The sequence below is a fragment of the Solanum dulcamara genome, chromosome 8, assembly GCF_947179165.1.
Source record: "Solanum dulcamara chromosome 8, daSolDulc1.2, whole genome shotgun sequence".
Taxonomy (NCBI): Eukaryota; Viridiplantae; Streptophyta; class Magnoliopsida; order Solanales; family Solanaceae; genus Solanum; species Solanum dulcamara.
In genome coordinates, this window is record NC_077244.1 from 64,479,641 (window position 1) to 64,494,195 (window position 14,555).

The 14,555-nt window shown below is 32.9% G+C and overlaps 1 protein-coding gene across 3 annotated transcripts; it reads left to right on the plus strand.

The window, feature by feature from the left end:
• The first annotated feature begins 6,671 nt into the window (after positions 1-6,671).
• Positions 6,672-12,091, plus strand: LOC129901103 (uncharacterized). 3 transcript variants are annotated; one of them, XM_055976221.1, is made up of 8 exons: positions 6,673-7,034; positions 8,429-8,517; positions 8,621-8,696; positions 10,436-10,485; positions 10,581-10,928; positions 11,029-11,067; positions 11,220-11,340; positions 11,913-12,091. In XM_055976221.1, exons 1-8 carry the CDS (start codon positions 6,869-6,871, stop codon positions 11,948-11,950), a joined length of 927 nt encoding a protein of 308 aa, XP_055832196.1. In that variant the 5' UTR covers positions 6,673-6,868; the 3' UTR covers positions 11,951-12,091. The 3 variants fall into 3 exon arrangements, with proteins under 3 accessions (XP_055832195.1, XP_055832196.1, XP_055832197.1); XM_055976220.1 differs by lacking the exon at positions 11,913-12,091 and having other exon boundaries at positions 6,672-7,034; positions 11,220-11,663; XM_055976222.1 differs by lacking the exons at positions 6,673-7,034; positions 11,913-12,091 and adding an exon at positions 7,044-7,182 and having other exon boundaries at positions 11,220-11,663.
• Positions 12,092-14,555: the final 2,464 nt, after the last annotated feature.

The window sequence follows — 14,555 nt, forward strand, 5'->3', positions numbered from 1 at the left end:
TATAATATAATGGAAATATTCAGTTTAAGGCTTATAATTACTAGTGTGATCTTCCCCAAAAATTGATAAAATAAAAATAACTTGTTTGTCATAGTAAGTCAACACAACAGATGGAATTAAGCTAAATCAAAAAACATAAGTTAACAGTTGGAAAGTATTTTAGACCACAAAATCATAGAGAATTAAGCTAGACTTTACATAAGTCTCTATTGTGAAAAACCATGTCATGAGTGCTTGGTGTGGACTAATTTGCTGGTGTGGCATGACTTGTTGTGGGCTGAGTGCTTGTAGAACAGTTTGCTCTTATGTAACTTTCTTCTTGTAGTTGTGCTTGAGTAACTGCAGCTCCACCCTTCCATCTTAGTCCATTAGGTTTGTACCCAAGATCAATATTGGTAGGCACTGAACTCTTCAATGTAGGACTATGTAACACTATATCAACAGTTTCAGATTGATAAAAAACAATAATACTATTAGTTAAAGATTGGAGATTCTATAGTATCAAATAAAAGTCCTTAAATGATTATACTTACCCTCTGTACCACACTATCATTTTCTCCAAATAGCACACCAAAATCATATATTCTTGACCTCTTATATCCCGAATTTGCACCACTTCTTTTAACTGTGTTACTCTTCCTCTTTGAGCCACCAGCCTCAGTCAACTACTGTTGAGTACTGAATTAACTTATTAGTTGAGAAACACTTTCAACATTTATAAAAATATTTGCAGCACCTGTAGTTGAAGTTCTAGCAGCTACTGAAGCAGTGGTGGACATCTTAGTACTAGCAGTTACACCTATAAGAGCTGCTGAATGAGTGGTTGGCATTTCAGTAGTTGCGACAGCAGTTCCTACAATTGAAGTTTCAGTTCCAGTTTTGATTTTATTTTTCTGTATACACAATATTCCAGCTGAATATAGAAGCATTGACAACATAAATTTCATTAATAATATTGTAGAATTGAAAGAAAACTTACATAAATTGAACATTCTTTCTTGTTATGTCCAAAATTCTTGCAGAAAGAACATTTTATTTTTCTCCCTTTTCTTGTAGCCTTTTCAAACTTCTTTTACTAGGCTCATCCTTATTTTTTCTCCTGTTTCTTTTTGGTCTTCCTGACATAGTAATGATTTCAAGTGGCTCAATGATTGGCTTTGTGCTCTTTGGCCACATTTTCATGTTTGTCATAGGTTGAATGAACTTATTGTAGACTTTCAGATATGTCTCCTTCTTATACTAGTGCTCAACAAAAGACTCAACATTCAAATTCTTGTAATGCATTACAGTAATTGCATTTGCACAAGGAATTCTCTTCAGTTGTCATGAACTACAACTGTACACCTTGTTTTTAGATTAACAACATGTTTATAAGGTGGATCCTAAACCTCATAGGCAGTATCTCTATTAAATTTAACCTCATAAATGGTTGCATGTTCAGCATTTTCTCTAAGAACTTTCATAGCCATAGGTGAAACATCAGTTATTCATTTTTTCAGAAAACTCTTTCATTTGAGTCATTCTTTTCATAACTTTGACTCTAATTTCTTCTAACATAGTAATGATTGATTTGAATCTAGCTGTCAAGATTCAACTATTGAATATTTCACACATATTATTCTCAACTATATCACATTAACTATGTTCCTTGAATAATGCCCTACACCATGCCTCTTTGTTGTACCTTAACAAAGCTTCCACAATGCCTTCTCCCAACAAACTCATTTCATTATGTTTTTTTTGTAAATGAACTTCAAATGGAGCCCTGGCAATCTGCTAATTTTTTTTCTCCTTTCTTCACCCCTCCATTCCTTCTTTCAATTGGCCTAAATATATCTAGCACACCATCTATGTTCAATATTTGACAATGAATCAGTAAGCGCTATATGCAGACCCTATAAAAAAATAGTTAAAAAATTAGTGTAATATAAAAATTGCAACAAATAAAAAAGAAGCAGAAATTAGTGTAACATACCTTCTGCATATCAGACATAACAGTGAGTGCTTCACCCCAATTTGTGTCAGTTTCAGATCATGCTTGATGCATTTCATAAATCAAGACCATGTATCCTTAGATTCTTTGTCAACTACTACCCATGCTTAGGGTACATTTGATTATTTTCATCCTTGAAAATACAAGACAATATTTCATCTTTACACACATCCTTTAAAAATGCACCATCAAAATCAATTATCCTTCTACACCTCTCTTTCCATCCATTTTTAGTACTCCAAGACAAATATAAATGCTCATAAATACCTCATTTTCAGAAATTGTATTTTTAGATGTTCTAACAGCTAAAATAATTTCAGTATTAGTAGACTTCAGCTCCTCAGCATAATCATACAATCTACCAAATTCCTTTTTGAAATCACCAATATGATCATTTAGAACTTTTATTTTTTTGCCCTTCTATAACTTGTTTTGCTAACATATAGTCCATATTTTTTTCTTATCAAACCTTGAATTTGATGGAGTTTGATGCTAGGCTCACTCATGATTCTGTCTTTGTATGTCTTACTAATCCACTTTGGAGTACATAGCTTGTTTTTTGTTATTTTGCAACACTTATGGACAGAAAAATATGTCTTTATAATAAAATTTTCAGTGTTGGCCTCAACACTTTCAAGAATATGCAAAGGACAATCCTTTTTACACTTTGTCCTAATTCTTTTCTTTTCATTAGGCTTTAATTTAAGGTTTACACCCTTTTGAATATAGTAAGTTTGCACTGCTTTCCTAAACGAAATATTGTTCACAAAAATTATATATAACTGAAATAAAATTTTTTTGGCAGATGGGTCAAAATAAACCTTGGTACTTGCATTCCTAGCTGGTGGATCTACAACCTTATCAGATTCAATAGGCTCCCCTTCATCTTCACTAATTTCACTATCAGGATCCGAGCTATGAAAATATAGGTCATCCCCAGCCAATTTTTCTTCATATCTTTTCCTCTTATTCTTATTAATATCTTCAAAATCAGCATCAATACCTACAAGATCAGAGAATATTTCTTCTACATTTACTCTAGCAGCCTTTTTTTTACTAATTTTTTGATGAATGTTTGACTTTCTAGCTTCAACAAACTCCTCATCCAAGTTACTTATATCATCTATATTCTCATCAACATCAAATAGTGAACTCAAAATCAGATTGTTAACCATCTACATGTACATCAGATTCATCAAAAGTTTGAAGATGGTAGAAAGAAAAGTCATTGCTTTCACCTTCACCTTCATTTAAGTCCTCAGTAGTCTCCTTATTTTTTTCTTTATCTACCCTAGATTGTTACTCTTCATTTATATTCCTATCAACATTTTCATCTGATGGTTGAAGGGAAGACACATCAGCCCTATCATTTTCATCAGGTAGTATAAGGGAAGAGACATAAGCCCTATCATTTTCATCAGGTGGTTGAGGGGAAGACACATCCGCCCTACCATTTATAATAGGTGATTGAGTGGAAGACACAATAGCCCTATCATTTATAACATTAGGTGGGGGAACTGGCCTTTTTGGGGAGTTAACAATTGGGCCAGTTGCACCTCATTTACATCCTTAACAATTAAAGGGGTACTAATTTAATGTACCACATAAACATCAACAAAGTCCCCACCCTTCAAGTTAATAATAAATCTTAAAACATCCTTATCACTATTTAACATGTAATAACTACCTCTTTTGTTAACTTTGCATCCAAATGTTTCAACTTTGTCAACTCCCAATTCACTAGCTAATTTTTAAAAAAATATGGTATGAATCTCATCCACATCTATTTCTATTTTTTCAACATCACAAATTTCATTAGCATATCTAAGTTCAGATAAAAAAACAGCCTGCATAATTCATTTGAAGAGTTACAATTGTTGAAGCCATATTGTTACCATGCCTGCAAAGTCACAAGAATACTTTTACATAATGGATTTTGATTAATTCTTTACGGAATACAATAAAAAGCCCTAATTTTTAAGTTTAAACTAAAGCCTTAACATTTAACTAATTGTTTATAGAAGGAAATAAAAAGCCCTAGAATGTAATCCATCTGGACTACTAATAAGAACAAAATCCAACGAAATTTACGAATTTTTTTCTAGAATTACAACATATTCACAAAAAATGTCATTGAAGCATAACACCTCTACAAATTGATATTAAGCTTATATTAGGCATGTAACAAAGTAAACTCCTCCAAAAAATCACATAATAACCTTTGTTAAGTATCTAAACCCTAAAATACAACAAAATTCAAAATCAACACCAAGAACAACTTCAAAACAAAGAAACAAAGAATATAACTTGGCAAACTTACAACTACAGAGTGAAATGCGAACTCAAAAGCTCTGAAAATCGAAAATAACAGAGGTGCTCAAGATGGAAAATCAAAACTATAGAGGAGTAAGAGGGTCTGAGTGAAAAAGAAAGAAAGGAAAATGAAAGGTTTGAAAGAGAAAGGAAATTATAAAGTTTTAACACGTCATTTTCTATGTGGAATTTTTAAATGACGTGAAAATTTACTTGTGCTAGTTTGTAAGTCACACACCACATAGTAATTCAAAAAAGTGTTTAAAATGCTGAATTTAAGTGGATATGAGGGTTCACTTGGTAAGTACGTGAGTAGAAGAGTCTATGTGACAAATGAAGCCAAGTATAAGGCCCTCCGAGGTCATTCCGTCTTTTTTAAAAACGTGACGGCTATCTATTAGTTAGAATTTAATTATTTAAAATTAATTATAAATCAAAATTTACAATACTCTCCATTTTGTTCTTCTTCACGTCCATTATCTCTCCATTCCTCTGCTTTCCCCAGTTTCCAAGAAGCCCCAAAACACTTCACCAAAATCAAAACAAAAAAAATCCATTATCAAACAAATTATATTACTACTATTACCACAGAAAATCATCAAAAGAAAAAAACACCATTAGAACCACTAACCATTTAATTGGTCTACTAAACTTCTTCACTTTCTTAGTATCAATCCCAATTTTAGGAGGTGGAATCTGGCTAAGCAGCAGAGAAAACAACATATTGCTTAAAATTCCTTCAATGGCCATTAATATTAATTGGGGTTTCAATAATGGTTGTTTCTTTAATTGGATTTGCTGTTGCTTGTTACAGAAACACTTTCTTAATGTATTTTTATATTGAGGCGGGTTGGGATTAATTTGAGGCGGGTTATGGTTATTTGGGGTGGATCAATTTTAATTTATAATTAATTTGGACCTAAAGATGAATGACAAAGACATTTTAGGCTAAAAGGTGGATGAGGGATATTTTTGTACCGATTTCAATAGTTTGAGAACATTTTAGGCCCTTCTTTCGCAATTTGTAAGATAATTTTTACTTTTTAAAATTCAAAATATCTAAAAATAAAAATAAAAAATTACATATTGCATTGATTAAATTTAATTTAATTTTAAAAATGAATCAATTTAACTTTATAGAAAGTAGAAACGAAAGCCACCGTGTAAATTGAAACGGAGGGTGTATGGAGGGTCCTTTAATTTTCTCCAAAACAAAAACAATTGATGAATTCTTGGATTTTAAGTTTAAAAAACCTTGATAATTTTAGTTTTTAAATATTTTTTTATACTAGATATGGGATCCCGTGCTATACATGTGTCCTATATATGTTGTTTTTTCAGTCTCAACTTAACACAAATAGAAGAATTTGAAAAGTCAATCAAAATTTTTATATAGTTTTTAAATATTTGAGGAAATAACAGTTTTAATTTCTGTGTTATTGCATAATTTCAATTTTAATCTTTGTGTTATTTGACTATGCATATTTAACCTTCAATTATTTGAAGTATGCAAGTTTGATCCTTGGAGTAAACAAACGTTATTTTTTTAATAAAATAATTATTTTGAAATATAAAAAATAAATTATATTGAAGGGTTGGTGATTCTAAATGCTTGAAGAATTATGTGGGTAAAAAATTTAAATTTAATAAAAATCAAATGTTAATTTTTTTAAAGAGTGAAAGCTGTTAGAACACCATTGATAGCCTTAAGGAGCATGTCCACCTACTAAACCCTCAAATATAATCGAATTTGACCTTGATTAGTAACCATTGAAAAAGAAAGAAAGAACGAGTCGCTAAGGACAAAAAAAAAGCATAGAATATTTGAATAAAATATAATTTTAATTTTATATATATAATTCTTCAATCATTTAAAAATCACCAACTCTTTTATTTTATTTTATATTTTATCAAATAATTATTTTGTTAAATAATTAATTTTTGTTCACTACAAGGACTAAAACCGCACACTTCAAATAAATGAAGGTTAAATGTGTATAATCAAATAACACAGGAACTAAAACTGAAATTATACAATAACACATGGATTAAAACCGCTATTTTCTCTAAATATTTTAAATTATTATTATTGTGATTTATAATTTTTTTCATAATTTTTAAATAATATATATTAGTTCTTGTCCCAATTTATGACACTAGTAGAATTTTGATAATCAACAAAAATATTTATATATTTTAAATTATTAATTATTATAATTTATAATACATTTTATATAATTTTTAAATATATAGTACAAGTGCTGCTTCTACACAACATTATTTTATAAAAAAACGAATAAGGCAAAAAGAAATTTCTGTTTCAGATAAAAATGAAAAGGGCTGATGTAGGTGACGACTTTGGCAGTTGCCAGTATCTGATGGTTCGGCAGCACAGGAAGTTACCCATAGTCCTCCAGAAAGAGAGGGGACAAAAAATAGATGCTTATTTCTACTTTCTTGCAGAAATTAAAGCAGCCTAGCGGGTCTGCGATTATTTAAAGAATTTTGCTGAACAATATTGAAGAGTGAGCTACTGTAAAAAAGGGTACATAAACAGTGCTAATGGAAACCGGCAGTAGTTCAAGTAGCAGCAATGGCGTGATAGTTAATAGAGAAGAAATGAGAATGAGAATAGAAAATCCATTTACTTTGAAGGTAGGTCAAGTATTTACTGGCTTTGGCATTGGCTGTGGGATTGGAATCGGTGTTGGCCGCCCTTTAAACCTAGGTACTACGCCATCTTCACCCTTCTCATTTCTTCAAATTCACCGAAAAAAAGAAAAGAAAAGAAAAGAAAAACATGAAATTTGAAGACTTTTGGCCCATTAACCAAAAAGGAAAGAAAGGACAACAAGAAGAAAACCCCAAAAATTCAAGTAATTCATTTTGGGGATGTAATTTTGTTTGGATGTGTTGTTTATTAATGACTTGAATGTGTAAAGATGAGATCTTTATGTTGTTGGTATTCAAATTCTGAATGTTTTGTGCTATGCTGCATTGTTTGGTTACTTTCAATCCAACTTAAAACACAATAATCCATGTAACTCATTTTTGGGTTTTAAGTTTGACCAATGTATGTGTGTTATAACAAGTAAAAGCATAAAGTTGAAATATTTAAGTTGTTTGTAATGGTAGGTATACTTTTCCTCCATGTTTTTGTGCTGTTTGATGTAATTTTGGGTTGTTTTGGTTAGTTTTAATGAATTATTACTCCATTTAGTGTTCTCTGTTTAGGAAGTATTTGCTTTTTCACACCAAGTAAGCACGAGTTAAGGAATATCTGAAATCGATATGCACATATTATTTAGCCTTGCTAATCCTCCTCTTTATGCTCTTTCGTTTGTTCTTGTTGGGTTCTTCTTTGCTGAAAGAGGATTCTCAGCAATCGAGTTCTTAGCGTATATGTGTACTTAAGCTCTGGCCATTAGTGATGAGATATCATGCCGGGGTTGTTACTGATAACAAAGTTGCAGGTTAGGGGTTAATGCTCCTTTATATGCTGTTTCATGGAAAGAACCAATTAGTGTACTCTATCTAAAGGGTTGATACTCTTAGTCCAATACTGTTGAAAACAAGAGTTGTTGATCTGTTATACGATCAGGGGCGGAGCCACCTTAGATTGAGGGGGTTCAACGATGAAAATTTACACTAAAATATACGTGGTCAAAATAATTTTTTATCTATATATAATAGACGTCGAGCCTCTTTCGGCTAGTTCATGTGTCTAATTTTTTAGATTTTGAACCCCCTTATTAAAAATTATGGCTCTGCCACTATATACGATGGTAGGCATATGATGTGCAATTGAGCAGTCTGAGTGGTGCAGTTTGTGTAGTTTATAAGATTGCCGTTTGTGAAGTCACATTGTTGTATTGCAGTCAACTGCAAATTAATCATGTTCAGCCTTCCTGCACTGTTAGGGCTAATGGATCCCTAGTAACTAAAATTTGGAATTCATCAATTTGTTCGAATTGGTTCAGGTTGTTATTTTTCACTTGAGTTTTTTGTCTTAAAATAAGTGCAAACGGGATTATGGTATGAGATACTCTAGATTAAAGGAGTTCCCCTTCTTTTAGATTGATATCTCTTTGAGTCTTCCTCACTATTTTACCTTGTTTTTAGGTGCAATACCTATGCTAAATCAAGTTATGACTGCCACTAGAGGCGCAACGGATGCATTTTCTGGAGTTGGAAGACATGTTAATAATTCTGTACGTCTATTTGTTAAACTGTCTTCACATATAATTGTGATCTTATAGCTTATTAAGATTTGTTCTTTCACTGGGTACTTATTGCTTTCTGGTGTTCCTGTAGTTGAAAAAGGTGGGAGCAAAAGGCATTGAAGCAGGCATTGGATGTGGAGTAGGTTTTGGACATGGTTTTGGAGTTGGTATGTAGACTTATATTAGCTTTCTTAAAGCTTATCTTTTTTTTTTCTTTCTCTATCAGCTAGATTAAGATTTCATTGATAAAATGCATCCAGTAGATGCTGAATTACAAAGGAAAAACAAAATAAGAGTGAGTTCCACAACCATTTTTTTTAGGAGTGAGTTCCACAACCATTGAACCTTCTAAATGCTTCCTAGGTAGCTAACAAGGTCAAGAAACTGAACAAAATGTTAAAGGTTATCTAATAAGTTTTGCATTTAGGATGATTCATTTTGAAGTGGGGAAATTGGTAAACTACTGTGATATTCCTAGCCACTTTTGTGCACTCTTTACTTAGAGGAGATTGAGCTGAAGACTTGAAGGATCTCATGCAAATAGAAATAAACGATAATAATGTTGGATAAGTAAGAGCTTCCATAGCCTATGATTGGCAGCAGAATAATAACTTTTAGGCTGATTTGAGATTTATTTTGTTGCCAAAAAACATGTGACATAGAGCAGTTCGATGGTTATTGGATTTTTATCCAAAGTGAAAAAATTTGGCTCTGAAAAGAAAGGTTTTTGAATTGCCAAGGTCTGCAGAAATGTGACTGGGTGATGGCAGAAGAAAGGAGAAAGACAACAGTCTAGGAATTATCCTGCCTAGCACTCCCTATGAATAAGAGGATATGCCAAGTTGCTGCTTACAAAGAAAAAAAGAAGAAGAAAAGACGCCACAGAGCAAAAAATCAACTCACAATTCTTTACCACTGGATTGAAAGGATTCATCCACTTTGATAAGTTGGCATCACTAGGTAGTAAGAAGAAACTTGTTTGTAATCTGATGTGCATGACAAGTAGGATTGCCGACGAGATGCAAAAACATTGCAAATTACTTCTGGACAGATTACCCTGACTTGCCAAAAGTTCAGTGCAAGATAATATAGATAACAGAAATTGTTTGAATTTAAATTGAAATCTCCTTGTCACTTTTTTAGAAACTTTTAGAAGTAAAACTAACAAGTCGAAGCTAAAAGATATAAAAGCTTGATATAAGTCCTGGCATTTATCCTGTCCCAAAGCAAACTTTTCCCTCTTTTCTTTCTTCTTCAGAAAGTATAACATATAACCATTAACATAAGCTTGACTGGCATATGCTAAAATTGGAGTAATTCCTTAATTAGTTAGTTTGTCCTTTTCTTGTTTCTTTGAGGCAATTTGTTAGTGGACTCCTTTTCTCATGTTTCTTTGAGTAAATATTGACAATTTCTATAGCTGTGTTGACAGAGAATGATAGATATTGGAAGTGTGCCTTGGCTGAACTCACAAATGTGAGATCAATTAGTGTAATTAACATTATCCTTATGATTAGCTCATCTATATTTTATCATCGTGCCATGTGTCATTCATATGATTGAATCAGTATGGGATAGATTCTGAATAAATGATCTGCCATGCTTGATGGCTTTGCTTGGTGATAGTGCTGCCATGTTCATAGTGACCAGGTCGCCATAGGTGTTTCAAGAAACTGAAAGTTGTTTGAGTGATAGATACCTTAGTCGAGGCTAATTGGGTTTATGGGAATGTAAACTTGTGTCTTGGTACTAAATTGTGGTCACAAACTCAGGGAATGAGATAAAGGATTAAAAAAAAACAGAAATAGCTGAAATCATGAAAACATTATTTTATAAAATTATGTTAGGCGAATTTCGTCTAAACATTTCCTTTGTTAAATAGCAAGATCTTGGTGATGCATGTCAGGTCTTGCTGTGAAGCGCGGAGTGGTGGATCGGATTCAGTTGTATTTAATTGTATGTATTCTTGTCCATAGTTCACTGCTGCTACCATCTAAGATTGCCCTCTTCCTCCTCACTTAAATTTTAACATAACTTCTATTAATCTGCAGCAAGCCATGACAAAGTTAATGATGAAGTCTGGAATGTCTCCCGGCTTATCTATTGGTCAAGGCATCATTCCAGCATCCTTGCAAGCTGGGATGAAAACAGTCAATGAAGCCTCTATTCAGAACCCACTTGGAATTGCCAATCCACTGGAAGTAAAGGTCCCACATAGTTCTTCTCCAGGCTTGCTTACAGATAGAAACACAAATGCTCTCTCTTCTCATGAAAGTGACACTTCAAGAGCTAATGTCAGCTCTTCAAATGCATCGTATAGCAGCCGGACAGAGAAGGTTATTAACAATTTTCTGCAAAGTCCACTTGTGAAAGACGAAGACAGTACAACAAATGAGCTGGTATGTGAAGATGAATACACATTTCTCACAACACTATACGTTAAGCGTAATTTTGTGAGGTTTCCTTGCTTTTGTTGTAATTCCTGTACTTTATTCGCAGTCTGAGCGTTTGGGATCAGAGAACAACCTTCTTCATATGGTAAGCTTTCATTTTGGCTATTTATTTACACCGCTAACTAATGATGTTCTTAACGGAATACGACTTATATTGCTGAAACCTAGTAGACTTACGTTGATGTTTTACGTTTATATGGCATGTGAAGTACTGAAACTACGTTTGCTGCATTGTAGGTGTTGAAACACCAGCAAGTGATTGATGAGCTCATGCAGGAAAATGAAAAGCTTCGCGAGATACTGGTGAAAGACTTAAAGGTCTCGCCCAGTAAACTCCAAACCAGCTACTCTAGTAGAAGTAAGTATCCATGTACTGAATGTTTCGAGTGCCGTAGAAAACAAAGGAGAAGACGATGAATGAATACAATATCTTTCTCTTCTTACATTTTTCTATAAGATGAATGAATAGAATAGCTTACATTTTTTATCTACATCACCCAAGCAGTTAAATCAAGAAGCTTGGCCTGCTCTTTTTGACTGCAAGAGTTTATTTTTGGTTGTTGTATGGAAGCCTTTTGCCACGTGCTTAGGTATCTTGAAACTCCGAGCTCAGTCAAACTAAAATACCTAAATTAGGTTGGAGGGAGTACTACAAGTTAACTAATTATTTGTTATTTCCTATAGATTCACGTATAATTACAAAGTGAAATCAAATGTCAAAAGTGCAAAGATGTGTATTATTTGTGACACATTAGATAATTACTTTTATATCCTTTACTCTTTCTTCAACCAAAGAAATACAGAGACATAACTTATATCTTGAAATATTTTAGTGAAAGATACTTTAATACATCACTTGGTGTTGTTTATAATGTTACCTTTTTCTTTCCTTGCAAAATGACATTTCTTGAAATATTTTATTAATTGTAGGTTTTCAAGGAAATTCAAGGTTGCACCCAAAAAAATAAATCAAGATAAAAAATAGTCCAACTCGTTCCTGAAGATTCAAAAAAGAAGAAAGCTGGTATAGCCTAAACAAATATTATCTCTGTTTCAATTTATATAATATATTTTTTTAATTTATTCTAATAATATTAATATTTTATCCATGTTGGGTCTCTATATATTTCTACTTAAAATTTTTATTTATTTTACAAATAATTTTAAAATATTATAATTTTTTTAAAATTGCTTAAATTTCATACTCAATTAAACTATATAATATTTTAGATAGAACAAAAATGTAAAAGATGTACACGTTGAAAGTCCATTTGAGATAAATTCTCAAAATACGTTCGTCATGACATAATAACAAGGGGTAACATGGTCAAAAAGAGGTAAAATGTTTTAGACGCAGCTACAAGTCCACCATTTTTCATCCAACTATAGCACCTAAAGAATATAGACTGGCCATAATGCCCTCAAAGTAAGGTTAATTACTCCTAGCAGCCATGACCATTATATAGGTTGCTTCCAAAAAATGTTTCCAATTTTCATATGTTTGGTAGGAAATTAAACAAGTTCCTTATCTTCCCTAATGGAAAAAGAAAAACAAGTTGCATAAATAACATTTCAAGTTTATTATTTCTTTCCCAACCACCCAACCCCATCTAAACCTCACCCTCACCCTTGAACTCCAACTCCCCATCCCATCCCGCCTTCATAGTGTTTTGCTAAATAACATATAAATGCTCTTGGGATAATATTTATTTGCTTACGTACTAAACATTAAAAAAAATAAAAATAAGAACTCACTTGTTTTGCAAGAAAATATTTTCTTGAAACAAACATTCTGTATTATGTACTTGTTTCTGAAATTCACTAACATGAAAGTCAAGTATCAGTGGAAAGGCAAGTAAGAACAATGTCTTTTATTATGCTGAGTGAAAACTCACATTCATCTCGGCATACTCATCGCTCCTTAAAACACATTATTCACTCATGAACCTTGCAAATCAAGGACAAAGTGTGACAACAAAAATGTAAAAAAACAACAATACTTTAAAATATATTTAAAAATGGAATGAAGAATACAAACTGGTAATTAATTATTTTTAATCTACACCACAATGTTGAAGACATATAAATGACCATCAGTTTAGAATAGGAATGCTACACTTCCAATGAGTGCTACCATGGCCATGCTACTTCCATGCATAAAAGCACTTGATGGAGAAGGTATCGATCCATCAGAAGGTCCTGGAGCAGGTGCCAATACGGGGCCTGGTCCCATGGGTGCAGGGGGAGAAGCAGGCATTTCAGGTGCTGGTGATGAGCTAACTGGGCTCATTGTTGGAGGAAATGCCACTGGTGCTGGTGGTGACATAACTGGAGGCTTGGTGATCACCGCGGGGGACGGGGCTACAATGCTGGAAGGGGGCATTGTGGGTGCTTGAGCAGCAGAGAGGGATAGAAATGAAAGAAAAAAGGAGAGCACTACTAACATGACATATGAAGGAGCCATGGCTCTCTTGTGAAAATCTTTCACAAAGAAATTCAAGAGAGGATTGTTGATAAGAACGTACAAATTTAGAGCTTTGAGAAAGTTTGTGTTCTGAGGTATCTGTTTGAGATAGATATATATGTTTGAAACAAGGGCTCCATGTCCTGATTTTTCCTTAACGAGTCTTCTCAGTTCTCAAGACTTTAATTTGCAAAGTTTATGGTTGAGCACTCTTTTAATTATCTATTGTAAATGCATATATACAACTTATCGAAATGGAATTGATTTTGATACACACGTTTGTACATGAATATTTTATTTTTTTGGCTAACTGTGATGTTTGGGCTTAGCTTGAGCATACCTCAACTAATTCCACGGGATACCTATCACCTCCTAGCAGCAACATGTACTTGATAACTTGGTTCACTAAGGCTAAAACAACAGGATACTCGCCACCTCTTCGTGGCAACATGTATCAGGTAGCTTTATCCACGAAGTCTAGAACAAATTGGAAGACATCACCTAGTGTTTTTGTCTCTATTGAAATTTGAACTTATTTATGATTCTTAATCCAATCATTGACGACTAGACTATACATTGGGTGCTAAGATGGACCGGATGTGGATTGTGGGTTATTTGCACGAATGCCCCTATTTTGGGATGACCTTTAATTTTTCAGCACTTTAAGTAACAAAAAGTGGGTAAAAAATACCCGACATAAAAAAAAGATTGCGAGACAATAGGCAAGACACAAATTATGCTTCACAAGGCATAATTTAGTTTCTACGGTTCAGTTTCTAAACCCACAAAGTTATAAGGCATAATTTATTCCTACTGAACTTTTGACTTTTATCAGACAAGACAACAGTTCTCTGAATTTGTGTTTTGCGAATTAGATGACACAATTTATGTCGGATAAGGTAAAAGTTCTTCAAATTTTTGTCTTTCAAAATTAGGTCATAGTTAAAGATACTTTGACTCACAAGTCTTTATTAAACAGAAACAGGAACAAAACCTAAAAACCATCAATTTGAAGGGAAAATGTTAAAAACCACCCTGAAATAGAGGCAATCCATACAAAAACTTGGAATTGAACCCGAGGTGAATCGAATAAAAAATAAGTCAACATT